The sequence below is a fragment of the Aedes aegypti genome, chromosome 2 (assembly GCF_002204515.2).
Source record: "Aedes aegypti strain LVP_AGWG chromosome 2, AaegL5.0 Primary Assembly, whole genome shotgun sequence".
Lineage (NCBI taxonomy): Eukaryota > Metazoa > Arthropoda > Insecta > Diptera > Culicidae > Aedes > Aedes aegypti.
In genome coordinates, this window is record NC_035108.1 from 57,126,994 (window position 1) to 57,154,993 (window position 28,000).

Consider the following 28,000-nt stretch of genomic DNA (forward strand, 5'->3'; position numbering starts at 1 on the left):
ACGCGACGACGACGACGACTCATACTAATCCGCAGCTCCGACTCGTCCATTCAGTCGCTTTCAGACGATCATACGCGCGCGTTGTCATTGAAGCCTCGATCGCGGTCGTGAAGTTCCGTTTTTCGTTCGGAGATTTGCGTGCACAGAAATTTAAGTGACCCATACTTAAGTGGCAATCAAAACATTGCATTTGGAAAACATTTTTGGGAAACGGTCAACAATTACCGAAAACCCTCGGTCAGTTTCCGGTCATTCGATCGTAGGTAATTTGTCAAAGGCTGTTGAGTGATCGCGAAGTGTTCGTCGTTGGCAATAGGTTTCCAGACAGATAAGGCTGCGCAGTATGTCGGAAGCGGTCGTCATGAATCGAGTTTTTCGGTACTTCATGAAGTTCCACGGGTACTTCATTGCATTCTGCACCATCTTCTTCACGTCGGTGATAATCGTGTCGTCGTTCACCGGCCGAGATATTCACGAGGAACCGTTCGTTATCGAGGAGGAATGTGAGTTGGGTTTGGTGTGGGATCGAATCGTAAGAAGCGATCGATCGAAACGAATGATCATGCACAGGAAAATGTGCAAACCAGATGTGTGATCGTGTAGTGAAATTTGCTGATTATGCTGTTTTCTCTTTCCGATTTTCTCATTCCATGTGTTGTTTGTTCAACGTTGGTGTTTGTGTTTCACGTGATTTATTACGGGGGCGACGATGTGTGTCAACAATTGGATACCGTACTTGTAGTCGAAGCGGTGCAGCGGTACCCGATACTGATTCAGGTAGAATCGGCCCTATGGCTGTGCGCCTCTGTGATATTGGCCGTTGGCCTATACAAGGTGAGTTACGGTTTCTACGCAGTGCTGAACCTTCGGTCTGTGCCAAAGATAATTTACGTTGTCTGTGCCATGGGGACATGTTGGCCCCAAATTCAACTCGCTAAATGCGGACAGGTTTTGCCTGTTTTAGAGCAAAAATTTAATACATCGCAATCGTTGAGAAAAAATCACAAAATACCTAAATTTAGCAAAAATGGGTGCTTATATCTCAGAAACAGTTCTGTTAATTGTATCTCAAAAACAGTTCAGTTATATAGAAGCAACATTTTTTTCTTAAGTTTGGGCAACATGTAGTTTTGCATGAAACAATTGACCTTAGATTTTTATGTAATATCTGTTTTTATGTTTTTTTTTTCTGTTTTAATTTTGGGACATTACATACATCTATACATATTTGATACCATGAACAATAAAATCAATGAAAAATAAATGTGTTTTCAGGCACTGGTGCAAAAAATACAAAGATATCATGTAACAAATCATGCTTCCGAAACTGGTAGCAGATGGCGTTGAACTAAAATTGCAGTTTTAATATATATTTATTTCAAATATGCACAATACATTCTTACTTTCAAATTATGATGGTTTATTTTTCCATACTCAAAATAAGTATTAATTTAGTTCAAATTTAAGGCGATACTTTTTATGGGTTTTAACCATCTCTGTTTTTCTAAAAATAAGTGCATAATTCAAGGGTATGTTTTGTACTGTGCAAACATTACTTTTCATTGTAGCTTCCTTTTCTTCTAATACACCATCTTGATTGAACCATGATTTCTCAATTTTTCGGCGATGTCCGATATTGGGTGATGTCCGCTACTGGGGGAGCTCCCCCTACTAGGGTACAGAGCTACTTGGCCACTTCCATGATTCAGTCTGGCATGGGGGGTTACGAATTATCTGAAACTTTGCAATCAGAAGCACTTTAAAGCTGTGGCCGTATATGAGCTCAGTAGCTTTCGAAAAACTCCACAGCCGAAGTGAATCAAAAGTGTCAAGAATAGGATCCTGCTCCCTATTTGCCAGTGATTCCCATACTTTTTTGGCTTTTGCCTCCTTGAGATGTTAGTGTTCAACGCTTTAAGTGTACTTACGATAGGTCAAAATTTCAAGTTTACTGGCAAGAATGCGTTAAAAATGTTAAATATATGTGGTTTTACAGCAAAAATCTGAGCCAAATATCCTTGGTTCGTATATCTACTCATTAAAGAATCATGCAATAATTATCATAGAGATGCATATAAGCATATGCATAAATTCAACTAATCGACAGTTAGTAAAATGGGGTACTGGTCAGAAATGTAATTACTGTAAATTTTGGTAGTAAATATCGGACAATTTTTAGTTGGCTTAAGCTCTGAAAACGAATATGGAAACACAAAAAATGAAAACTCGGAGCATTCGAAACATTAGATTCCCAATAGAGCGGTTCCGGCTTTAGGAAATTTCGTCGAATGACATTTGGTCGAATGACGTTTGGTCAAAAGTAAATTTAGTCGAAAGGGCGTTTGGTCGAATGGACGTTTGGTCGAATGGCTTTAGAACATTCATTTTGGTCGAATTATGTTTAGTTGAACGGAAATTGGATGCAAAGCTCATTTTGAAACGGTTTATTGCAAGATTAACGTATTCTTCTGAATAATCTGAATCATTAACTGTTGTTGAACAAAAAATGGGACATTTTATGAAGTTTTTTTTTTAAATTTCATTCATCTTTTTATTTGTAATTTAAAGTTATGCCAAAATCTAGGATTTCAATGATTATTCAAATCAAGTTTTTAGTAGTTTGTTTTGTACATTGACATAACTGTAGTGAATTTATTATTCTTTTAAAATAGCATCATTCCTTGAAAAACCGCTCAACAGGTTATTTTATTAACTCAACGATGTGAACATAATGTTTTCTTTGTTCATTATTCTTTTGCAATGTCATCATTCTTCGTAATACAGATCAATTCCGGGTCTTGCAGCTCACGGACACGTGTAAGATTTTTGAATGCGCAAATCTGAATTACAATGGCAGAAGAAATTTGCTTCTAGGAAAACCTTAATGGCAAAGTGAATGTTAGTTGTCGGTAACTCTACTTATGGCCAATTGACTTATTGTGACTTCCAGCTTAATACCATTCCTCAAGCAAATATATGCGTTTAGTTGCAGTTGAGTTTAATTTTCGACCGAATGTCCATTCGACGAAATGTCCGTTCGACCAAATGTACTTTCGACCAAACGTCATTCGACTAAATGTCATTCGACCAAATGTTATAGATTCGGCGGTTCCAGTCCTCTCATTGCTGTCTTACAATGCTTTATATAAAAAAATGGCTTCTGTCAATTTTTCAGCCGTTATGGTGAAGATTTAAGGTGAAGGTTCATCGAGCACGTAAACATAATGTTGACACCCACTCGAGCCACCCGCTAAAGCACCCTCTCGAGCCACCCAACAAGGCGGAGCACAATGTTATGTGCGTCGGCCAAAAATAAATCATCATGTTTCATGTATACCTCCACCAACAAAATTATGTAGGTAGTGTTACTTGCACACGTTTCATACAAAGGTATTATTGTCGATATGAATTCATCAACAACTTCATAAAAACTCAAAATCACAATTTATTTCATTTGGTTGTGAAAACATGTTTTTTGACCAAAATCATAAGCATTTTTCACACCATGCGTGTGTTGTTTACTATGTTTGGCAGTTTTCTCCTCTCTTCTCTCGCTTCTCACGGACGGAGAAAGTTGCCATCAGTATGCATTTGAATTCTACAGTCAATTGTACTGTATAATATCTTATATTCATTTTTGCTGTTAAATTGCGTCGTACATAGTTTTTCTCACGCATAAAAATGTTTTGCTACACTTGTGACATTGTACACCTTTTGAGTATTATGAATTTGTAAAATACGTGGTTGTAGCAAGTGTATGAATACCCAAACCGTTCTAATTGCAAACATAAAAACTGGCATCATTTCCAATCAGTGAGAGCGGCGCATCCGAATCATAAACAATGTTGGCTCAGTGAATTCACGTTCCGGTGCTGTTTTCGAGCACAAATTGATCGATATAAGTGATTTATTGCTCCCAGGAGCATCGTGCGTGAATAATCAAAGTGTTTCAAGTATCGCATTAAATTTTTGAATTGCTACGGTGAGTAGAAATACGATTAAAAGTGATTTTTAGAACGGGCACCGAAAAGCCAGCAAACAATATCTCGGTGCGTGAAGAAGAAGTGATTCGGAAGTGCGTGGTATTTTACAACACAAATCACAGCAATAACTACGTATTTGCATTCAAAAACTGGTGATTTGTGAGGGGAGTAAGGTGCCATATTAGAGGCCATTTTGGTACTCATGGGGATATGTCCTTAAAGGTGGTCCAAAGACGTTGAAGGTTTATATTGCAGTTTGCCTTTGAGGACCAAATCTTGACTAAATCATCTCCAAATGCGGTAACGCATAATGGTAGTGCTTCGTGAAGCCCAAGCAGGACAGTTCGGTTTTGCGTCGTCCGATTGATTTTGCTGACGGATTCGCGCGTGTTTTCGTCGCCGGAGATTTTTTCCCCTTTTTTTTAGCGTCTTGCTGGGTACGTATTTTGGAAGGCCCAAGCAAGACGGTTTATTTTCGGGACGCTAAGAAGTTTTGCTGTCAGTGTCAGTTTTGTGTTCAGTCGAGAATGGATTACCAACTGGTGAGTTCGTTTCATGCTTATGATAACACATATTTTCTTGAAAGCGTAACTTTTATGTAATATTAAAACAAACTTTGTATTGTTTGTCACTATAGGTGTCGGCATTATGCTTTTTTCTTATACAATTTGAATATACATATATTTTTCTCTTTTTGACATTATTAAAAATTATCTTTTGAATTGTTCGACATTGAGAATGTTGACGTATTTTCTAAAACTTATACCATCTCGAGACAAAATGCACAGTAATACTCATATGTAATTTTCAAACAAACTATGTATGGTTCGTCACTACAAGTGTCGGCATTATTCCTGTTTCATATAAGTTAAAATATATACATGTAATTTTCAGTTTTCGTCATTAATAAAAACGTCTTTTGAATTGTTCGACATTATAGATGTTGACGTATTTTTTCCAAAAACTTCTCGAGACAAAAATACAAAACTAGCTTTAAATACAAGTCGTATATTTCCCCCTTGTCCATGGATCGCATCACCGACCAGAGGTGACTCCCAGATATTTTCCTCCCTCACTAATAAAAACCCTTCCCGTGGTGATTGTGAAGATGCAGAGATATTCTCGGTCTCTAGAAGCAACAATCATTACACCCTAACATTCCTTCCCCATCCCAACTGACTGTAAGGACTTGGCCGGCGCCGTTATTGATCAATAATATTAGATCTGCTAAAATTGCACTTCGAGAGTAAGCGGAAACTCCCATTCCTTATTCATTTGGATCGTAGTGCAATTCTTACCAGTTCCGATCAATCACGGAGTAGCAACCATTGACATGTACAGTCAGTCTATGCTATGCTATGCTATGCTATGCAAATGCGGTAACGCATAACAATCAAAGGATCCCTAGTAACTATTATCTAAATCACTGCCAACCTAGCAAGAAAATGCTATCTGTGACATCGCATTCCTTGTGGAAAATCTTACCGCGTTTGGTGTTCCCGCATTTGATATACGCATTTCAAACGCACACAGCAATATGAAAATTTATATGGAGAAACGGTAATAGTCGAGTCTAGTACACGACACTGAAGACGGCCTTACAGTTGAGGTCGAAATACGTGTATCTGTCAAAGGATACAAACTCTAGTGGAATTAAATGGTATAATACTAAATTCGTTTTTTTTCATCTACTGTTACAGTTTGCTATATAGTAACCTGGGAAGAGTTTTAAAGACTTTTATGTAAACTTAGTGGTTTTCGTTGAGATTTCAATTAAAGCTGAAGAATTTAGATAAAAATCGTATGAAGTACAATTCATCAAATTGTTTTTCACTTTTTTTTAATCTTCGGGGGCCCATTGATTGAGGGACCCGGGCATTTGGCCCCTTGGCACCTCCCCAAATCTGGACCTGCCTGGATGATCATTCTTGAAAGAATCCATAGAGAGAAAAACCAATGGACATCTCTTGTGTTCATTGTTGGAAGCATGAATGAAGCAATTCCGAAATAAATTTTAAGAGCATAGTTTAGAAGAAATCTAGGTGGAATTACTGGGGCATATTTTGGGAGAGTCACTACAAGGAACGTGATTATTGGAGTAATCCTTAAAAAAATGTATTGAGATATCCTTAGAGAAATCCTTGAAAGAGTACTCGAAGAAACTCTAAAAGCAATACCTAAATTAATTCTTACTGACATCTTCATAAGATTTAATGAACATTCCTAGTGCATTGCACTGCGGAACACTTTTTGGTCTGAACAACGAAAATACCACTACCTATTTACGCAATTAAGAGTGGCTCAATTCAAAACGGTTTTCAATAATATCATAGCACGTCTAGTTTTTGAGATTTGGGCTGTTTAAAATGCAATTAGTTGAATATAACGATTTAAGCTAACTTGCATGCAAGCTCAACAGCTTGTATGGTAATTTATTTTCTTAATTTGCCACAGGGTTCAAACTTTTTGTGTTAAACAATACTTATCAACAAAGTTTATAATATTTTATAAGTTTATAATAAGTTATTTTTTGATGGTTTAGAAAGTTGTGTTTCGCCATACAATAGTAACTAAGAATCAATTTAACTTAAGTTTAATCATGCAGTTTAATTTAAATTTTTAACTTAAATGAAAGTTGAAGTTCCTATTCCACTAAATACTTTGATATGTCTCACATTAAATTTCATGTTAAATCAATGATACCAGTGTTTTATACATTTTCAGTGACCTGTTGCTCAAAATCGTGACGTGCTGGAACATTTCTGATAACGGCATCAGATTCAGCAATCCTAAATCTACTAGAGATAAATAACTAGATGCTGGAATTTAATTGGGCACTCAAAAATGTAATTTTTGTCTGATTAGTATGACTCAGCCAATTTTTTTGATGGAATATATGGATAAATTGCTAGAGGGATCCTCAAAATAATTATGAAGAAGTCCTATGATGTATGTTCAAGCACTCCTAGACAAATTCTTATAAACAATGTTTGGAAATTTCTTGGATGGATACTCAATCAGTTTTTGGAGGAATCGGTAAAGCAGTTCTGACATATCCGATAAGAAACTTCTGAAGAAGCTCAAAATCTCTGAAGGCAATTCCCAGTAGAAGTAATGAAGCAATCTGAAGAAAGTTTTCAAGTGCAGCCGTTCGGACCATTTCTTAAGGAATCATTGAAAATCTATATAGATGATTATCTAGAGGAATACCTAGAAAAAGTTTAGGTGGGGTTCCCTGTCGAATTAAGTTGAAGAATACTTGGCAGAACACGTACAGATATTTCATCAACAATCGAAGTCCCTGAAGAAATTCGGACAACCTGTCAAGAAACTACTGGAGAAATTCGAAATCCTTGAAATTCCTTGGAAACAGTTAATGAACATAATTTAAGCGAAATTGTTTAAGGATTCCTAGAGAAATATTTGGACGAATAATTGAATCGTTTTTTAAAGGAACTCCTGTACAATTTTGTGATAAAATTCTCTAGGAATCTTTAAGGAGATTCGTAAAATGAATGCTCATAAAATACCTTAAATTGAACCCCTGAAGGAATCTCTGAAGCAATAGTACTTCTAGGGATGAAAGAATCCATGACAAGTTTCTGGAGGAAGAAAACTTTAGAAGTCTTTATAGATGAATATCTTAAAGATCAACTAGCGGAATTTCAACTATACTTTACTACACATATATCTACTTTATCATGAGATATTATAGACATCGACAAATGTCAACCTCATGACCATTTGGGTAGAGCTTGTAAATCATGAAGACCACTCTGGATTACTTTGAATGTCCAAGACTATCAAAAACCATACGAAAATCATCTCAGTTTGATGTTGAGGCTGAGGAATCCCAAATCTATAGATTTTGTTAAAGCAATAAAAATGTGGTTAGCAAATAACTTCAAAATATTTCGAACGACTTTAAATAACTTAAAATGTTTAACTAACGTTTATACGGATTATTTCAAGGTACTATGGGTATCTTCAAATACCAACTGCATGCGTTGAGTGGGTAGAAATTACGCTAAAACATGCAGATCTTGAAGCCCACAAGTTTAAATTAGTGTGGATGGTCGAAATTATCCATAAAGTATCCAGTATTGATGGGCTTTGTAGTCGTGTGGTTAGTGTCATCAAGGCATTAAACCGCATCGTGCTAAGGAGTGTGGGTTTGATTCCCGCCTCAGGCTGAAAAAGTTTCCGACAAGAATGTTTTCCGACTGGCCACTGGGCGTTGCATGCTAGTCCGTTGTCTAGTGTGGTGCTTCTTTCAAAGGACAAATATCCCACTGGAAGCATTGACGTGTAGTGTCTTAAAAAAATGGCGTTATTAATTTTTTTGAGAGTTTGTATGTTTGGTTGGGTGACAAAAGTCGAATCCCAAAATGTCGAATGCCAAAACGTCGAAAGGACAAAGCTTCGGAGGAACAAAACATCGAAAAGAAAGAAATTGAAGGAAACGAAATTTCTTGGAAGAATGATTTTCTTCCGAAAGAATAAATAATTTATTATGTGACAAACGTATTTATAGTATAATCGATCCCGGAAAAAAAAATCTGACAAACAATGTTTAAAATTCACCGCTTTCGAAGTCATTACCCTTCAATAGATTTATTGTTGACTGCTTAGGATTTGACGTACAAACTTACAATTATATTGGAGTCCTTAGGATATCTCTGAAGTCAAAACATGAATCGATTATTATGAGTAGTTATACATTGCGTATCTCTGATCAGTGGAAAACATTTATGATCGATAAATTTATAAGAAATAGACATGAGATTACATTATTTCGAAAAATAACGAAAACAGTATTTTTGGTTAACAGTTTGATTTCAAAGAAAAAAAAAATACTCAAAAATATTGAAAAGTCATTAAGTAAGAGCATAAACTTTGAACAAAATAAAATCGTCCTGAGTATTTGCGGGTCAAGATAGCACTTGTCGTACTCTATGTTCAACGAAGCAGAACCACGCGTGGAGCACTGAGGCACAATTGAGAGTTTCAAAACGGGTTAGCCACGGCCCACGTTGCATAAATCATTGAAAACAATCTCGAAAAATATGTAAGTAGCGAATAACGTAAACATTAAAGAAAAATCTACGTTAGTAACGTAAAGCTATCATGTAACGCCATTCCAAATATATTCAATGGTTAAACCTACTAACATATCAACTCAAATGTCTTCTCTCGCAAACAAAACCGCTCGGTTTACATTATTTTATGCTCAAATTCCATTCATAAATAATGCACATGAAATGGCCAAGCCGTCGATCCATTAATGTGCATTATTTTTGACAGAAATTCATTGTATAATCGTGTAAACCGAGCATTCTTGTTTGCAATTTCACTTTCAAGATGTAACAAGAATATTGTTACGTGTAATATTGGCGAATGTTGGATGCAAGATCATGATAAGTTTCAGTTTCACTCCTATTTGCAAGTGTTTCGGAATCCAATGAAGCATTGATTATTTCATTATAGCTCGTTTTGCATCTCAATCACAAAAGTTAACGTGTCATGTGTATTTAAGATTTTTTTGCTGTGTACCCATGAGGGATAACAGATAACAGTGCTTAACGAATGATTGTCTTCTTACTATCGCTGCACCTACATATTTTCACATAATCTGTATGACTCGTTTCCGGTTTTGGAACCTCTGGTATTTGTTTGGTTCACCACATTTTCATAGCTCCAGACAGGCATTGCAGAATTCGCTCTCATTTGATTTTGATTACGATCAAAGCAAGCGAAGAAAAACATCCCATCTGTTGCGGTCCACGATCGGCAATGTATCACAAGTTGTAACAAGTCTGATAAATAGAAGCAGCAAACGAGAGCTCCAAAGAGTGATAAAATCCATTTTTCTCGTTTGTTTACCGTTGGGTAGGTGTTTTATTTTACCGGCACGATAAACAATCCCCGAACTTCCGATATTAATACTTTTATAATACAGGTTTTAATACTTTTATAATACAGGTTTGGAGCTTGTTTAGAGGAGATTTATCATGCACTGCTATCCCCACTGCTATCTGATCAGAGTTGTAGCAGTAAACGATAAACAGTCTCTCATAATGTACTGCATTTTATGATAGTTACAGAGAGCGATACGTTAAAGATTCTCTCAATTATCTCAGGATTCAATCCCTGGTTCCAGTGTCGAACTAAAGAATAACTTTACCAAAGGCTTAATTCAACTACTCAAGTTAACTATGAAGTATATGGGTTTTAAATATATGTTAACCATTAGCGTCTACAAATTGGTTTATCCAAATTAATCTCAAATGCTGGGAACAATTTTGTCGAAAACACTAGTCTTCTAACATAGCTCAAACATGAGATATATGAGTTGACAATATTTGAAGCTCCCCTAAGTTTGTCAGTTTGTCGAACTACTAAGCATACATGCTGCGTAGAGACCTTGATTCAATGAGAAACTTCACTGAAGATATAATTCTTTCTAATTTTGAGATCTTGAGATGTAGCACGACAAAACTAATTGCAAATCTTTACTGAAGTTATATGGTACGGTAGCAGAGATATAAGCGTTCAAGGTCTCAAAATTTTGTTATTTTGAGACTACGTACTATTTTCTAGAAAACTTGTTTTTAGACAAATAAAAAACAATTGCCTAAAGGTACCAAAGTGGGAAAAAATCACCAATCGGTTGACCTACAAAAAAAAAAATGACAGCTCTTTGGAATGCTCTAGAGTCAAATTACCCCCAGAACACAGACAAAGGGTTAGAGGCGGTTTCGAGCTGTTCAGCTGTTTTGGGATGGGTTAATTGGAACCGGTTTTCATTTGAGTGGAAGCCCACAGCCTAATACGATGTAAAATTAAAATCCAATCAAAACCAGAACTCTAGTCTGAATAGAATTTAATGGCCACCAATCGTCGTGTTCCCTACGCTGAGAACTACATCGATATTATGGCGGGCTCAAATTTCACAACATGCTGATTTAAATTACTATCCAAAGCGTGTTCAACGGCACAAACAGGAAATGCGAAAGGCGAACGTAAACAAAACATTTGTGGATAAACACGTCTGAACTCTTTTTCTTGGTGGGTCAACTTGGGTGTTGATTTGCCAAACAACAGCCCAAAACCGAGTGGAAGGCGAACCGTTTTATAGCTTTTATCTTTTGGGTTATTGGGTTATTCGGTACAATGGAGGATAAAAGTTACCATTTGGTTGTTCTGTGATAACTGGAATGCGTGAATAAAAGGCACACGTTTTTGTTGTCAGTAAATTCAAGCCCAGTGTCAGAGATTCGTTACACTAAAGCTATGATGGCCCTTACTTGTTGATGTTTTGAGATATTTGACAACACATGGTATTAATTTGCTCGTATACTCTTGGCGAAAAATCGTTGTTTAAATTTTCAAACAGGCGGCCGATGCTCACACAATTTTGCCTAGAAAAGATAGCTTTCAGTTTGAAATCGGAGAATTATCCTCTCACTTGTTCAGTCTTAATTTGTTCGCTCTCTACTTCCACAATACAGCAATTTGAATAATATTTAGCTAATAAAGTCAAACCTTGCTGATAGCATCAAAATAATGGTCACTAATGAAATTAAAACTGAGCCTGTCGTGACTCAAAATTAGCACGTTTCTCACCTATATATGAAAGCCGCCGATCAAATTAGAATACGATTAGCACGACAATGCGCATCACCGGCGTCGTTAAAACCCACTTTGCTTCGGTAGTGTACTCCATTCGTACATATACATACACCTTCAGTTACAACCCGGTCGGTTTGCAAAACCTGTAGACTAGAGACCACAGCTGGTGATCTCATTCGCCGGTAGGAGAGCTGGGGGTGAATTGCCCATATGAGGGCAAAACGAGTTACTATTGATGTGTACAAACGACGTGTTTTGGAATGCTTTTATCACCCGAGGATTAAAGTTAAAAATTCGAAAAAAAGTGTTTCTTTTAAAAGTTTATTGACATTGACATTGAGTTTTATAAACAGCAAAACTGCTGTTTGAATGAGAGAGTCTATTTCTCGGAATTTCGCTCAACCCGGGATTCGGGACAAACATTGAATTTTACATGGGCCAGTTATTAACATGGGATACAAAATGCTAATACAGTGTTCTCGACGATTTGTAAAATAGATGCCACCTTCTTTCATTTTACAGGAGTAACTTCAGTATTTCTGCTGGAATTTCTAAAATAGTTTTTCGAGGTATTTCTATGAGGAATCCGTAAGAAATTCCTCCAGGAAATGTCTCTGGATGCCAGTAGAGTTTCATGATTTGTTTATATTTTTTTTCTTCTGGTTATGTATTCTATCAAATGTAGAGCTTTGAAAACACAAGGCTTAATTGTATGAAATTTAGACTAACGTTTATTGCAAAGACTTCTGCATGTTTCCCAAGCAATTTTACAAAAGTTCTACTAATGATACATTCATGTTCTCAAACAGTTCCTTTAGGAATTCCACTTAGAATTTCTTTGGGGATTTTTCTACAAATACTGTCAATGTTTATTTAAATTTGAAATTATTTAAATATATTCTTCTGAATTGAACCTAGTGTTATAAAGATATCAAAAGAAGAAAGAAAGAAAGTATTTCTTTAAAAATTTTCAATGAAACACATCTAAGCAATTGTTTCCGGTATATCTTTGAGAAAAACAGTAAAAATTGTAATTTTCAACCAAATTCTTTCTGGCGCACTTCAAATTTTCTTTCAATTTAATTTTATTTTCTAACAGGTATTTTCTCAGGAGCTCTTCTTAGCATCCCTTTCAGCATAGTTCAAAAGATTTCTCCAGGATTCTTCCAGAAACCATAAATTTTCCCAAAAAATCCTGACAAATCTTTCAAAAGTTTTTTAGGATTTTTTATAATAATACTTCAGAAAATCTTTCAGTAAGTTCTCCAAGAATGTATCCAAAAATGGGTTTCCAAGAATATTATTTGCATAGATTTCTGCGGTATCCAAAAAGTAAGTGAATAATATTTTGAGAATACTTGGAAGAATTCCAGTTTCAATATTTGGAGAAGTTCTGTGAACAAATATTCTACGGAAGTCACAGTATTAATTCCTGAAGAAATCAATACGAGGTGATTTAGATCAACTCTATTGCAATAACTGGAGAAAACCAAAAGATAACACTATACTTCTGGTTAAATTTTGAAAACTCTTGGTTATTTGGTAGAGTGAATCTGTAGCATTTTTTTGTAGATGTAATCTCTGATGGGATCCCAGAGAAATACCTGCATATTTTTTTACAATAATCGTTTGAGATTTTTTATGTGATATCTGGAGTAGTTCCTGAAATGATCCGAGAAGGTAGGTTTGTACAAATTTACAGCGAACATACCTAAACTAATTCCAATCATGTGAAAATTCTTCAAACTTCCTTGAAGACGTTCAATAACCATTTCCGGAGAAATTTTCTTCGATAATGTCTTTATACTACTCGAGATAAATTACTGTTTTTTATCCTCTAAGTAATTTCTTGGAAAATCTCTGCCTAAGACAATGTTTGAAGATGTTCTCAGTATTTTTTTTGTATCTTTAATAACGAGAATTTTAAACTTAGGTTAGTTCATCTCGGGACCAACGGCTCTACTTCGTTTCCGAAGGAAGTAGTCACTATAACTTTTTTTTTTAGTCATAAGTGACTACAGTCAACCTTCCATGAGTCTATATTGAAGGGACCATCGACTCATGGAAATATCGAGTCATGGAACAGCAATGCTATGGAAAGCCGTTTGAGGGGACCATCATAGTAACCATGAAATTTGATTTTTGAAATGGTTCCATGAGTCGATATCGAGTAATGGAACATCGACTCATGGAGGTTGAACTGTATCTCGATTTGATCACAGGTCACGGTGGGATTCGAGTATGATCTGTGATGCGTGAGAGGCGTGCGTTCTATTCACTACATCAGATCCGTCCCCAAATCAGTGAAATTGCTGTATTGATGTAAACTCTGTATTAATTTCAAAATGTACATTTAATTCCTGGAAGAGTTCCTCTGAACAAACTTTTTGATTAGTCGCAAGGATTTTCAGAGAAGATTTTGCCTAGAATAGAAACGAGAAGAACAGTTCATGTACTATCAAGTTAATTCGTGTTCATTTTAGTTCGTTTAGTTCAGCCTCTGTTTTATGAAGTTATAGCGGTATGGATCGTCGGCCGCTGATCATCCCTCTTGAATGATTCCCAGACGAGGAGACGCTTCAGCTGAAAGTTGTATCCGGTGAGCTTGTTTCGATTGAATCTCGCATGGCTTGTGATTGCTTGTGGACCATTGGTGATCGGATGTAGTTAATGCTCTAAACTCAGAAGCGACAAACTGTCCAATCGATGATCAAATGTTTTTAAACATTTCATGTGACATGCGAGCGTTATCCTCATGATTATTCTGCCGTCCTACATTTTATGGCAGGAAAGACATCATACAATTTGTGTACTGGTCACGCACGATAGTGTTGATTTGGTATTACTGATGTACGCAGCTTTACTATAGGTAAAGTCTCATGAGCCATTGATTTCAAATTCAAACCACTAGTCAAATTTACGTTGTTGATGATCATGTTACAGCATAGTATCATAATAATTTACTTATGTCATTATAGAACGGTCTATCTGGAATCAAAAGTTGATACATGCAGGTGATTTATTGTTTATGTAACAAACATAAGATATTTGAAAGGAAAGGTTTATGAGGAGAGGAAATGTTTTGATTTCTTACATACAGAAAATATAACTTTGGGGAGAGGTGAGAAAATAAATCATAAAAATTGTTTCGATCGTTTAATGGGTAAATAATTGCAATATGAGAGGGAGTCAAATTTCTTTTCGTTTCAGAGAGCGAGTAATGGCGCTTAAGCCTAGGCTCTATAGCCAGGACACACGAAGTAAATACCTGTGCCACATCCCAGGAAGTGAACCACAAACAACAACATTCTTAGCTTCGCCACTCCCAACCAACGCTTTTGCCTATCTATCAATATGGAACGGTTGGTACGGTTGTCCCCGTTTCATCCTCCACACAATTTGAAAATTTTTCGTTTATCATGTTAATCATTTGTGAATAACCTGATCGCCGTTAATTTTCGAATTACCTTCAAATCCCAAGTCTGCACAGTGAGCCTGGCCATTTTAATATTTGTACCAAATTATTGATATGCTACAAATATTAATGCTGACAAGAAAATACTGAAATAAATTTCGGTATTTCCAGGATGCTTTTCAATATTGGCTGTGCATTCACTTAGATTAGATTAGTCGCAAGGATTTTCAGAGAAATTTTAAATAAAATCGGATTACTGAAGGGATCTTTGAAGGACTTTCAGTCATTTGAAAAGTAATGCAGCTTCATGCTTGGAGTAAAGTGGGGCAAAAGTTCGAGTGGGGTAAGAGTTTCTTTTTAAGATTTCTATTTGTTGTTTTTCGACGTGCATATTGTAATTTTTGGTCAAACTTTCGTTGCATGGAACCAATTGAAGATAAAATCTTTTTTAATATTTTATGTAAGGGCGTTTCTAGGCCTATCATAAGGTTGCTTTGACGTGTACTAGATTTTGCATAAATGCTTGAAAACAATTTTTGGCCCATAGTGGGGCAAAAGTTCGAATCAGCGGGGCAAAAGTTCGACCCACACGGTGTCTCTGGTAGAAAACATTAATATAAAAAAATCAGTATCGCTGAAACACCCACCAAATGAAAGCTTAGGCTTTCCCCTTTCATTTGAGACCGGTTTGGAAATGTTCTATCGGGGGGTCCTGAACATTTTTTTTATTTTAGTAAGAGATACTTACCATAGGTGATCTTCTTCCACCAATAGTATGATACAATGAATCGCTTGTACCATATGTTGAAAACTCAATCGAACCGTAGAAGGCCATGACAAATATTTCTGGACAAACATTTGAAAAGGGCTGGAGATCCCTTTTTAGCTCGCCCATGCAAACTAACACCACTATCAGAAAGATTAGTGTTAGTTCTTTCTGATACTAGTATTGGTGAACGTGATCAAGTTGAATTGGGCACAACAGCATCTTACAAAGCCATTGTTCACCAATGTCGATGTGCCCTTTTTAAATGTTTGTCCAGATTTCCATAAAACAAGCTTGTTTTTGTTTTGGCAGTGTTGCTGTTCAGTTGATTATAAATTCAGTAAATAGTAAAATCGTATATTTTAATCAAAATTTATTTATTTATACAAAACTAAAATGGTTGTAAATAGTATTTAAAATTTTAAATAAAAAAATGTTTAGGGATTTTTAAGATTTTCAATAAATATCCCTTATTTAGATTCAGTTGTATGCTACCGTCTTAAAATTCGAATCTATTTTCATAAGATATTGCTTTTTACGCGTTTGAGAAAACATTTACTCATGGATCATTACATTACAAATGGTTTCACAGATTGCACAAACAACTAAATTGGCATCAATAGTAGGAAAATCGGCGCTGCATTGCTTAAGTTATCGCGTTCTAAGATGGTATAGCGAAAAATTGGTGATTGTGTCGCGTGATAAGTTTATAAATTCATTGTTTTGGGTCAACAAACCAAAATGCTGATTAGAGGTATGCCTGTTAATAATTACAATAAGTATATCCCAATTTCACACCTATTGATAAATATATATTTACGCTTCACTCTGTCCGGGGACCTGCAACATGAATCCAAAAAGCCACGAATACAATCGTTCGAAGATTTGCGTATTGTGTTTAAAGAATATGTGTCTGCAACCGTTATCAGCAATAGTGGTTGATATTATTGAACAGCACATTTTTCACGACATCAGGATTAAAGTCTGCTATTGTCCTACAAAAATATGTCGAGCTTGCACCTCTATTCGTTCAGTAACCAATTTAAACTTTTGAATATAGCACTGTATAAATATAAATACAATTTAAAAGTCAAGCACTGTATAATATAAATACAATTTAAAAGGTCAAGCGTCAAGGTCGGAAGATCAAACATAACTCGGCAAAACGTGGTAGACACAGTAATGCAAAAAGTAAGTGCCAATTGAATTGGTTGGTTGTCTAATCTACACGGTTTACCACCCAATGTGCAACATAAAAAAAAAACATTTGTTCGCTGATGACTTGTTTTTGATTTAAAAAAATGTGATTTGAGCACCAGATGAACGTTGCAGTTGAGCAGCTGTCTAAGGAGTTTGGATGTTGCAATCGCCCCAAACATCGCCTTCAAAATCAGCAGACTTAACCAATCAGTTCAGGGGTTTTTAAAGGTATCACATCTGCACTTTGATTTGAACGATAATGCAGAAACTGAATGAAAACCTGTAATATACTGTAATAACGTTCAGGGGTTAGTTGATTATGTGACGTCCAAACAGGGGGGTTGGCCTGGGCAGTTCAATCTGCAAGCGATGGAGAAGGGTCCTTTAAGGTTACCCTCTCGATTATCGATCATAATTCCGAAGTCATCGGGACTCAAGGCCGTTGTAAGGATACTGGCGTAAAAATACTGTTGCTGCTTGCTTCTCGCATTTCAGATAAATATGGCAATATTGAGAAAATTTGGAAGACACTGTTGCTTTTGAATAATTTTAGGTGCTTCATTGCTGGATATTTTAAAATTGTCAATCTGTTTTGCGTAATAATGGGAGATAGTTCAACATTTCCTTGCCCATGCTGTACCACACAAAAATATATCTATCCAATGTAGCTGCTCATCCATGAATACTTGGTTACATACGCGTCCGCGAAATGGAAAAGTCTCGGCTCGGATCATAAACTGGAGGAGCAGTTCTGCAATTGTATTTACTATCCACTGCTCGATAGATCACCCGACGAACAAATTGCCTGCCACCTTCCTTGCATATTTCACTAGGTGTTGTCAATCCAATTGACAAAAAAGTATAATACATTGATCCAAATAATGTCGAGGAATGGGTAAGCATCAGCAGTTTGATTGTTTGATTCTTTTATTACAGGTGAGGATCATCAGTTGCCTAAGCCACAGCAAATGTGGATTAGGGCGATTCAAATTTTAAAAATGCTTGATAATGCAATCTCCCATATGCTCCTTACCATCCTTACCATAAAAATAGTATTCTGTGAAATTTTCAGCTTTCTAGATGGTGATTTAAAGGTGGCCCAAAGACAAAGTAGGTTTATATGGAAATTACTATGGAGAAATTTTGAGATATGTTCCAAGCACGCTGTTACTGTAATGTAAGTACAAAACTATTTTCCAATGGTAAAAACTCATTCTTTAAACCATAATAAAGAAATTTGCTGAAGAGAGAAATTCAATCCGACGGATAGCGGAAGAGATATTCATGAGTTTGTTTGCTATTATTTAGCTTAATATTGGATTATAGCCCTGCAAACATGTACAAAAATCCCAATCAAAATTAGCTCAAAAGTTGTTTGTTTCTTCAGCAACATCCTTCATTAAGGTTTGAATAATGAGTTTTCAATATGGGATGATAAGTTTCTACTTACAATACAGTACTAGCCTGTTTGGAATATTTCTTTAAGTTTCTCCATAGTAATTTCCATACAAACCAACATTGTCTTTGGGCCACCTTTAAATCACCATCTAGAAAGCTGAAAATTTCACAGAATACTATTTTTATGGTAAGGATGGTAAGGAGCATATGGGAGATTGGATATTCAAGCATTTTTAAAATTTGAATCGCCCTAATGTGGATTCACCAGCTGAAACTGTCAGAAGCTTTTGAAAAATCGGCATGTTTTGGAAGTAAAATGGGATCCAAGTTTGCTAGCAATTGGAATTTATCGTACTGTTCTGTAAATTATCAATTTTCAATAAAAAAATGTATTTCAGGCGCTTGATCATTTTGATCAGGTACATAAAAGTTGTTTTCAAAGGAGTCTGGATGATGATTTTGCAGAAAAGGTTGAGAACTTTTCAAAAACGTGGATTGCTCACCCAATAGCTGGAAGTTCCACATTGGCGCTATCATATCCCGGAGTTTTGTAAAATCACTGTAAGTGGTTTGAGGAAATACGAGAAACAAGCCAGTGAAACCGTACATTTCGATCTTCAAGTTGCATGAAATCATGTTAAGGTTCCGGAGAACTCCAAAGCATGTGATCGACAGCATCTTTGAGCTGTAGTAATGTACAATAGTGCGCATTTGTAGGCCGTATTAACCATATTTACTTTATCGATATGTCGTGTTTGTAATTGGTTTAAATAGAATGGTATAATGGTAAATCCTTTTTATTAATTGGTTAACTATTCGTAGTAAATTTTCTCATGGCTACCTAGATAAGCATGAAAGAAAATGACTGTGTGAACCATAATTTAGAAACCAGTACTGAAAAAAACAGCATTGTACTGTTTTGAAAAAAATGTTCAGGACCCCCCGATAGAACATTTCCAAACAGGTCTCAATTGAAAGGGAAAAGCCTAAGCTTTCATTTGGTGGATGTTTTAGCGATACTGATTTTTTTATATTAATGTTGTTCTACCAGAGACACCGTGCCCATGTATAAAATCACGGAAAAAATTTCAAATTGCCTAAAATCCACATATTATCTTCGAATTTAGTTAAATTTGTCTGACGTGTGAAAACTGTCACCAAAATTTTACATTTCCTCTTAGTTTTGCGAAAAACTGCTATTTTTGAGTATATTACAATTAACCCGGTTTTGGGCAATTTTTTGATGAAAATTTAGTGTGTATTTTTTGGCAAACTTAAGTTTACGGCTGGTGTAAAGTATGCCTGTCATAAAAGGATCGATATTTTGTGTTTTAGCCAGCGAACTTTTGCCCCACACTAGATTCGAACTCTTGCCCCACCGGTGGGGCAAAAGTTCGAATAAGACAAAAAATTTTGAAACTGTTATAACTAAAAATGGGTAAATATTTGGACAAAAGTTTGTTCAGCAAAATTATAGCCAATATGTTGAAGGTTCACTGTATGGTATTTGTTTTGTTTTAACTGCTATTGTTTTCCTGGAAACTTTGATTATACCACTAAGGTCGAACTTTTGCCCCACCTTACTCTACCGCATTTCAGAGCTTAAATTTCGTTGATATTCGCACCTTAGTATTACCGTATATGCCTATTTAAAGTAATCACTTCAAAATGGTCGTGTGTTTTCAACGTTTCATTATGCCTTTAATCTCTATGAGTATCTCAACTAAGGTTCATATTTTTTTAGGTATTCACGCTGTGTGACTAGCCCACTTGAGTATGCCGGTACAGAGTTACCATAACAATAGAAGCAAACCAAGCAAAAAGTCGTGTCTGCAAGCTTTACATGAAATTTCATAGAATAAATTGCGGATTAGAAGCATATAACTTTAACAATATCTAGATAAATAAATTACTCACAAGCTTCTTTTATACGCTGTTTCGCCACCATGACAAGTGCAAACACAGTCGTCACTACATTTTATTTTCAATAAGGTAATTAAAGCGTGCGATGAATACGATAGAGACTCTGTATAACGCTTGGCATTTGGAGAAATGATCCATGCTCAGGCTGGAGTAGAGTGCCATATCAAGTTTTTAATTAAAGATGCGAGCCGCATGAAATAATCAAAATGTTTCTTACGATATCCTGGTGGTCAAGGGGTTTTCAACTGGACTATGGAGAATCCTCACGGTATCCTATGTTCTTAAATTGAGCTTCTGGGAAATTCCAGCGAATTCTTGAAAATACTGAGCGAAACTCGGGTATTCCTATAGGACATTAGGGTTTTCTTACAAGATCCTGAGATTGTACAATAAGTTGCTTTAGATGCTGTGCAAAATCTGTTGATTCCTTGTAAACTCCTAAAATGTCTACGAAGTCCTATAAATTTCTAGCGGAATGCTGTGATTTTCTAGTTATATTTTTAATATTTCTGGCAAAATCCGGAGTTTTCTTAATTCTTTTCCAGCAGAATATGGAGATTGCTATTGGTAGTCTGGGAAGTCCTTATGAACTTTTGAGGCTTTCCATTGGAGACTTGAGAATTTTCAGCAATGTCGCAGCGGAATCTTAAAATTCGATGTCTTCAACATTCTTGGTAAGCTCTTGGGTCGATTTCTAGCGAGTCAGTTCAGAGTTTTAACGGATTTCTGGGGATTATTAACGGATACCTGAAAATTCATATCGGGTTGTTAGGGTTCCTTAGCGGGATCCTGCGAATATCTGTTGAATTCATATGGTTGATTTATAACATACAAACTCAACTTCTAAAATATTATTGAAACTCATTTCAAATTGTGCTCATGCGACTTGTAGGCCGCATGTTGAGCATCAGTGTTCTACCTAAACCATTTTTTAATTAGTTCTAGATGAATTTTACACCCATATTTCTGTGGAAAATACCAATGAATGCTCAGTCAATATTTTGTTTCGAAAAATATCATAGTTTTTGTATATTCCCCTTGATTTCAGCTAATTTTGTGTGCCATTTTGACTGTAGTTAATTATTTGATATAATATGCCATAATATGCTAGAAACATAATTTTGAAAAGCGATTTTAAATTGATTGAATATTGTCAAATTTGGACTTAAAAAAGATCAAATGATCAACTTTCGAAAACTTATTCAAACAGACTCAAGTCAGAAAACTTAACAAACTTACTTTATCAATTTTACGTGTTTCGCTGACGAAATTCTACACGTTCCGCTTTAAACCAACTTGATTTTTCGCTATTAGAATGTTTTATTTCCGGATATACAAAATGGCATAAGTAGGATTTTCAACTTTCGCAACCTAACCGCTACTTTTGTCGCTCCTTTGTTTGAAGAGACAAAGTGGCTTATCCACGAATCAAAACACTACTTGAGTCGATTCTACACTGGTACAAAAATGTCGTAAGTAACTGAACCAATCGGCTTATCATTTTGTCATAATATTTGTGTGGAAAATAATATAAACAACCTAGTTTTTGACCGCGAGCTAATTGTATGTAAAATTTAAGCTATGTACACGGCGAAAAAAAAACGTGTAAGAGATTGTTCATTTGAAAGCAGTTTTAGAAGACTGGTTATGATTTATCTTATTTAATTTTCTCAAAACTGTGTGAAAGTTACTTACGCCGATTTGAAAAAGTAATCGAGAATTCATTCCATGAATGATCAGATCACGGTATTTTGTCACAGAAAACATACAGGGTTGGCTGTGAATTTTGTCAGAAACCCTCCATTGATTTCATCAGTAATGCCATAGAGGATTGCTACATTAGTTTAGAAATTTTATATCCTCGGCTAATATTGTGATATCGTGGGGCAAACGATTGCAATCAAGGTCACCTTATGGGCCTCCGGAAGATCCGGAACATCCGCAAAATTGGACATTTCTTAAAAATTGAGCTAGAGAGCTGGGATTTTTTTTCAAACCACTTGCAATGATGAGCTTCAAGATAGTATATCATCGTTGGCTCGGTATTATCTCTAATGGCCATTTCGTGATTCTCCGGAAGATCCGGAACATCCGTAAAAATTGCCAAGAGCTAACAATCGACCAACAGAGCTGCGATTTTTTTTCAAGCGGATTTTCCTGATCTTCAGAAGGACCACTAGGTGGTCACTAAAAAGCAGACGACGGTGAAGTTGACACGATTCTAAATCCACCAATGTAATTTTTAGAATAAATTGCAGGTCTCTTTGTTAATTGTCAAGATATGTCAATTTCACTAGATTTTTATCATGACCATACAGTGACTATCATGGATGGCAATGTCATTGATACGATATACAATGAATGTGGATTGTTTAGAGAAAATTGCAGCTCTCTAGGTCAACTATAAGAAAATGTAAAGTTTTCCGGATTTTCCAGGGGACCACAAAGTGGCCATTTATCACCAGAAGACGTCAATGACATTGACCCGATTCTGAAATCACGTATGCTAATCAATTTTACGGATGTTCTGGATTTTCCGGAGCTTCAAGAAATGTCCATTAGAGATCATACCAAAGCAACGGTGGTATCCAGATTTTTACGCTGGCTTGCTATAAACTTTGAATCACCCCTTTCTGACATGTCTTGCGTCCATGATTGTTTATGGTTGAATCTAAGTAGGCTTCTGGAAGTTGACTTTCTGCATGTTGTCAAAGAAAAGTTGCAGTCTTGATTTTAGGAAATGGATTTCGATAAACACTGAATTATTTTATTTTATTCTAAAGCTACGTATGCTGTTCGGCTCAAGAAAAGGAAAAATTTCTGCCCAAGAAATGGTCAAGAAATTTCCTTCAGCGAGCTCCATTTGACTTGACATTTCTTTTCAACTGCGTACTGCGATCAAAGAAAAATGCTTTTCCCACGCATCGAGATAGGCGATTACCGTTTTGATTCATATTACGGACACTTAAGGACTCAGTGAAGTATAACCCAGCATAGAGCATACAAAATAAATCATTCTGTATGATTCCTTAGTGTAATCGAGCGTAGAAAGCCCTTATCTTTCGAATGGTGGGTAAAGAATACGCTTCCGCAACTTGAATAATTTTAAATAAATCAAAATGTGTGGCCTTTTCATGATTCTTATTCCGGACGCTTCCTCACTTTTGCCTCATAATCCGGACAATTTGAATCGAATTCCGGACAGCTCATGATAATCATTATTGGAACAGTCAAATCATCAATTGAAATCGTCAAACCACTAAAGAGATATCTAAGGTAGTTGAGCATTATAAATTTTCGAATATATTTTTGGAAAAAGCTTACTAAAACGAGCCTCGAAAATGAGAACTTTTGAACGACAAAAATTGAAACATTTCGTGTGAAATGTTTCCCATACAAAGTAGAGTGTCCGGAATTTGAAGCTGTCCGTAATATGAATCAAAACGGTACTTTTCTGTTGAAGTGCATACTTCGCTTAATGCTCTAATTTTTTCAGGTTGGCAAACTTAAGCATCCGAGCTAATGGTTCGGATTGATGTTGGAGAAAAAGTGTCGTTACCATCAGTATCATTGGAGTTAAAAAACGTATGAGAAATATTTCTTCGCCGATCAAATATTCTCCATTCGGCTTATAGCGGAAGAATTACGTAAATCAGTTTTTGAATGAACTGAAAATTTAGAAGACCTTTTAGGAAAAAATGGCCCGATGAACCACTTTGGCAGTTCCAGACATTATTAGTTTTATGTTTTTTTCTTTATTCTGGTACCCTCACTAAGTCGTATCGACAGAACATAATAAAATCTTTAACCTACCCCCAAAACGTGTTGGACGTTGTATTTCAACAAGCCCATGTCCCAACAAGCCGCAGATGAGAATGGTCAAACCCGATGTGGTCGAGTCCAGAGATGAGGTTGAAGGAAACTAGTCCTTTCTTTCGTTCGCTCGCTCTAATTTATGAACTAGCAACACGGCCGGGCTAGCAACAAAGTGCCCTGTTGCAATCCAACTCAACGATGTGAAAGTAGACCAAAACGACCAATGGGAAGTGGTCTTTTTTGACAGGCAATTGGTTTCATTTTTGTACTTTGACCTGTCACGTCTTGTCTTAGATTCTGACAAAAAAATTGCATGGATTATAAATTCTGGTAGTTATCGAAAATGCATAACAACAGTAATTTCCATTGGTTAGGTTTATTAACTCTTCCCATACATATATTTGTAGTCCTACAGTGTCTAAAATAGAAAAATAAAATTAAATTACTAATAATTATATGCAGATGGAATTTTCAGAACACAGACATGTTGGCCGATAATAACAACAATGAAAATTTTTGACAGTTCGATCAACAATCTAAAATCACTGCCTACTAAGACCTATTCATAAAATCTGAAGACAAGAAATGTCAAAATCGAATCACCCTCCGAAGTTTTATAGCTAGCGTAAAAAGCTGGATACTTACTTAAAGCTCATCACTGCAAATCGTTACCCAAAAAATTCCAGCTCTTCACTTATACGGATGTTCCGGAGGACCAAGAAATTGCTATTAAAATTAATACTCATCAATGCAAGTCGTTTACCCAGCTTTCTAGGTAAATTTTCAGGAAATGTTCACTTTTACGGATGTTCCGGTACTTCCGGAGGACCAAGATATGACCATTAGAGATAATATCGAGGCAACAATGGGATACCATCTTGAAGCTCAACATTGCAAGTCGTTCAAAAAAATCCCAGCTTTCTAGGTCAACGTTCAGGAAATGTCTGTCCACTTTTACGTATGTTCCGGATTCTCCGGAGGACCGCGAAAAGACCATTAGAAATAATATCGAAACAACAATGGTGTAATGATTTGAAGCTAAACACTACAAGTCGTTCGAAAATACATAATTTCCGTTTTCTGTTAAATTAGAGAGGTTTAAACACCATCAATGGTCAATCTGTTCAGAAGAGGAAGTTGATCGTTTTTTTTTACCCGACCTGACCCAGGAGGACACCGGAATAACTCCGGCCATAGGAAATAATCTGGTCCACTTGTGCCGGCATTGGAAACTAGAAGCCTATGGATTGTATTTAGTGAAAACCGCATCTAAATCAGTTGAATTGTACGTCCTCAATAACAATCTTCTATCTATCTTCTATATATATAAATAGAAATGGAATGGTGTTTGTGGAGTTCCACACAGTGTTTGTATGTCACGAAATGACTTGAGAACGGGTCAACGGATTAACGCAAGGTTTTTCACTGTTACACTCCACAAGGGATAGGGTCGATGTGCCAATAGCCGCATATCTAAGAACAAAAATTCGTATAGAATCGAAAAATAATGCTAGCGTCATTATTTTTACATCATCTGATAGCTTTTTATCTTGGTTTTGTGGGAAAAATATAAAACCACTATAGGAATACATGTGCCTATGGTAGCACTATTTCTAATTTCTGTTCCTATAGTAGCACTAGCATCACGGCGTCGGCAAAATGCTTATCAAAACCGTATTTTTACAAAACTTTTATATTTTTCCTACAAAGTGTGGATCTTAAGCTTTCGTTTGACGTAAAAAAAGTTATTAATTCATCAATTATTTCGTATAATAAAAAATAGTTTCTCTCAGTAGTGCTACTATAGGAACAATAGGTTTACTATAGGCGCAAAGGAGCTCAAATTTTAAGCAAAAATATTTTTTTCGATCATTTTTTGAGCAAAATCAAGATGTAAATCAATGGTACTTAGATAAATCGGTCCTGTCCTTCATGTCAAAAAATGTTTTGAAAAGATTTATAGCAAAACGGCCGTGAAAAATCACTAGTGCGACTATAGGGGACTGTCCACTAAGGGAACACCGACCCTACTACGTGTTCGCATGAGGAAAAAGTTCGGGAAAGTCACCGGAATAATCGGGAGAAGGGGAGAAGACTAAGGGGTAATTTTTTATGGGGGATTTTTTGACGTCTTCCAACAGCCTACTTGATGGCAAGACGAAGGTTGCCGGGACCACTAGTTTGAAATAAAAATCGGAAATTGGTCGGATACAAGTTAAGCAAAGCCACACATCAAATTTTCTAGAGCACAAAACTAGAGAACCAGACAGTGTGATTTAAGCTGGAAATTTGATCGATTGATCACCACCAGCGAGTGACCAATAGATCAAATTTTTAACGTATATTGTTGTCTGATCCTCTAGATTTATGCTCTTGCTTGGCTTCGATTCATTTTCACTTCAACATAAGCGTATTACTCCCAGTTCCCCTATGCGTGCTTTCAAACTTCCGCACCGCTTTCCTCTACCTTGCGTGGAGTTCGCGTGACCCACTAAACCAACCAACGACTGACTCTTTTTTTCTCGCATTTCTAATCTTTTTCCGCAGGAAAATAAATCATTTCTCGCCCCCTTCATGGCGCTGTTCATCATCGATGGGGCCGTCGTCGTCCTCCAGGAGATACTGAACCTCTGCACCGGAAGACCATCGGAACTGGCAGCGATCGATAGCCGCCAGTTGCTCGTTATGATTTGTGAGTACTTAGGTATACCTGCTTGGAAAAAATGTTTGTCTTTTAATTATAACCTCCGCTTGGTAGGGGAGTTTTACGGTTGACCGCTTCTTGTGCCACCGAAAAATCCGTTTACTGCAATTGACACCGCCGTGGTGAAACAATCTCCGATCCGACGACTGGAAGGTCGAACTTTAGCAACATTAGCTTTGCTAATGGGATTGTGGTTTGCCGGTGACTTCGACACCGTCAAATGAAGAAACTCTTTCGAAATGCAATTGAAACCTCCAAGAAGCAACAGAACCTTGAATTTCAATCGGCTGTCGTTTACTTTTGGCAGAAAAAATATGACAACTGAAAACATTTGTTAAAATAAATTAATTAAGAATGATAAGGTACTCTCTGGAAGTTTCTCGATGAGGTTGTAGAAATTTCCTTCATCGCCAGGAGCTATCATATTCTTGAACTTTTAATAATAGTTCTCAATTCTTTCAAATCAGTCTCCGAGGAATTTTTGAACACGTTCTCTTAAATTAAAATTGTGCCCACTTTCAAAATGCATCGCAAATTTTTGAGCTTTCCTCTTTCAATGCCTGAATTAGCTTTAAAGGTTTTTTTTTCAAAATTTCAGATAATTTTCAAAGGGCTTGGATACAATTTTTAACATTATCCATTTCACCCCCGTCGTTAATGTTGTTGCTATCAATCGAACTCACCATGTTCCATTTCCTTCCCTCATCCAGTGGTCAACGTGTACGTGCTGGTCAGCCTGATAGTGCTGTATCGGATGTTTGCCAAGGGACCGCTGCCCACCAGTCAGAACAACTTTGTCCGATTTGACAACGAGCGAGACATCGAGGGACAGCATCAAGCCGCAGGCGTTCAACAACAGCAGCAGCAGCAGCCACAACCCCCAAACCCGCTAAACCGAAGCTAGTGATGACCGATGAGTTTATTTAGTTTAGTTGGTAAGATTCGTTGATTAAGGTGATTTTAGTGATCTGGGAAGGATGCAGAACTATAACATTTTTTGTGAGAATGCGGCAGGAATGCTCTGGGTTGTTCGAAACTCAGGTTACTTTATAAATCGAAGCTAGTGCGAGCGAGAGAGAGAGAGAGAGGCATTCAAATTGTAAATATTATATGTGAGATAACAATTAAACGTTGAGTAAGAAATAAAAAGTGATGCGTTTAAA

At 36.4% G+C, this 28,000-nt stretch overlaps 2 protein-coding genes across 4 annotated transcripts in view; one reads left to right on the forward strand and one right to left on the reverse strand.

The window, feature by feature from the left end:
- The window catches only part of LOC5570087 (myb-like protein Q), a 476,649-nt gene that overhangs the window by 75,625 nt on the left and 373,024 nt on the right, over positions 1–28,000 (reverse strand). The gene's annotated exons all lie outside the window — the stretch shown is intronic.
- On the forward strand, positions 41–28,000 carry LOC5570088. 2 transcript variants are annotated; one of them, XM_021840897.1, is made up of 4 exons: positions 41–503; positions 743–834; positions 26,681–26,837; positions 27,548–28,000. In XM_021840897.1, exons 1-4 carry the CDS (start codon positions 344–346, stop codon positions 27,739–27,741), a joined length of 603 nt encoding a protein of 200 aa, XP_021696589.1. In that variant the 5' UTR covers positions 41–343; the 3' UTR covers positions 27,742–28,000. The 2 variants fall into 2 exon arrangements, with proteins under 2 accessions (XP_021696589.1, XP_001653075.1); XM_001653025.2 differs by having other exon boundaries at positions 42–503; positions 26,681–26,825.

Coding starts and splice junctions, on each gene's coding strand:
- LOC5570088 (XM_021840897.1), top strand. CDS start 344: ATGTCGGAAGCGGTCGTCATGAATCGAGTTTTTCGGTACTTCATGAAG. Junction 504..742: donor GTTCGTTATCGAGGAGGAAT/GTGAGTTGGGTT, acceptor CCGTACTTGTAG/TCGAAGCGGTGCAGCGGTAC. Junction 26,838..27,547: donor TATGATTTGTGAGTACTTAG/GTATACCTGCTT, acceptor TCCCTCATCCAG/TGGTCAACGTGTACGTGCTG.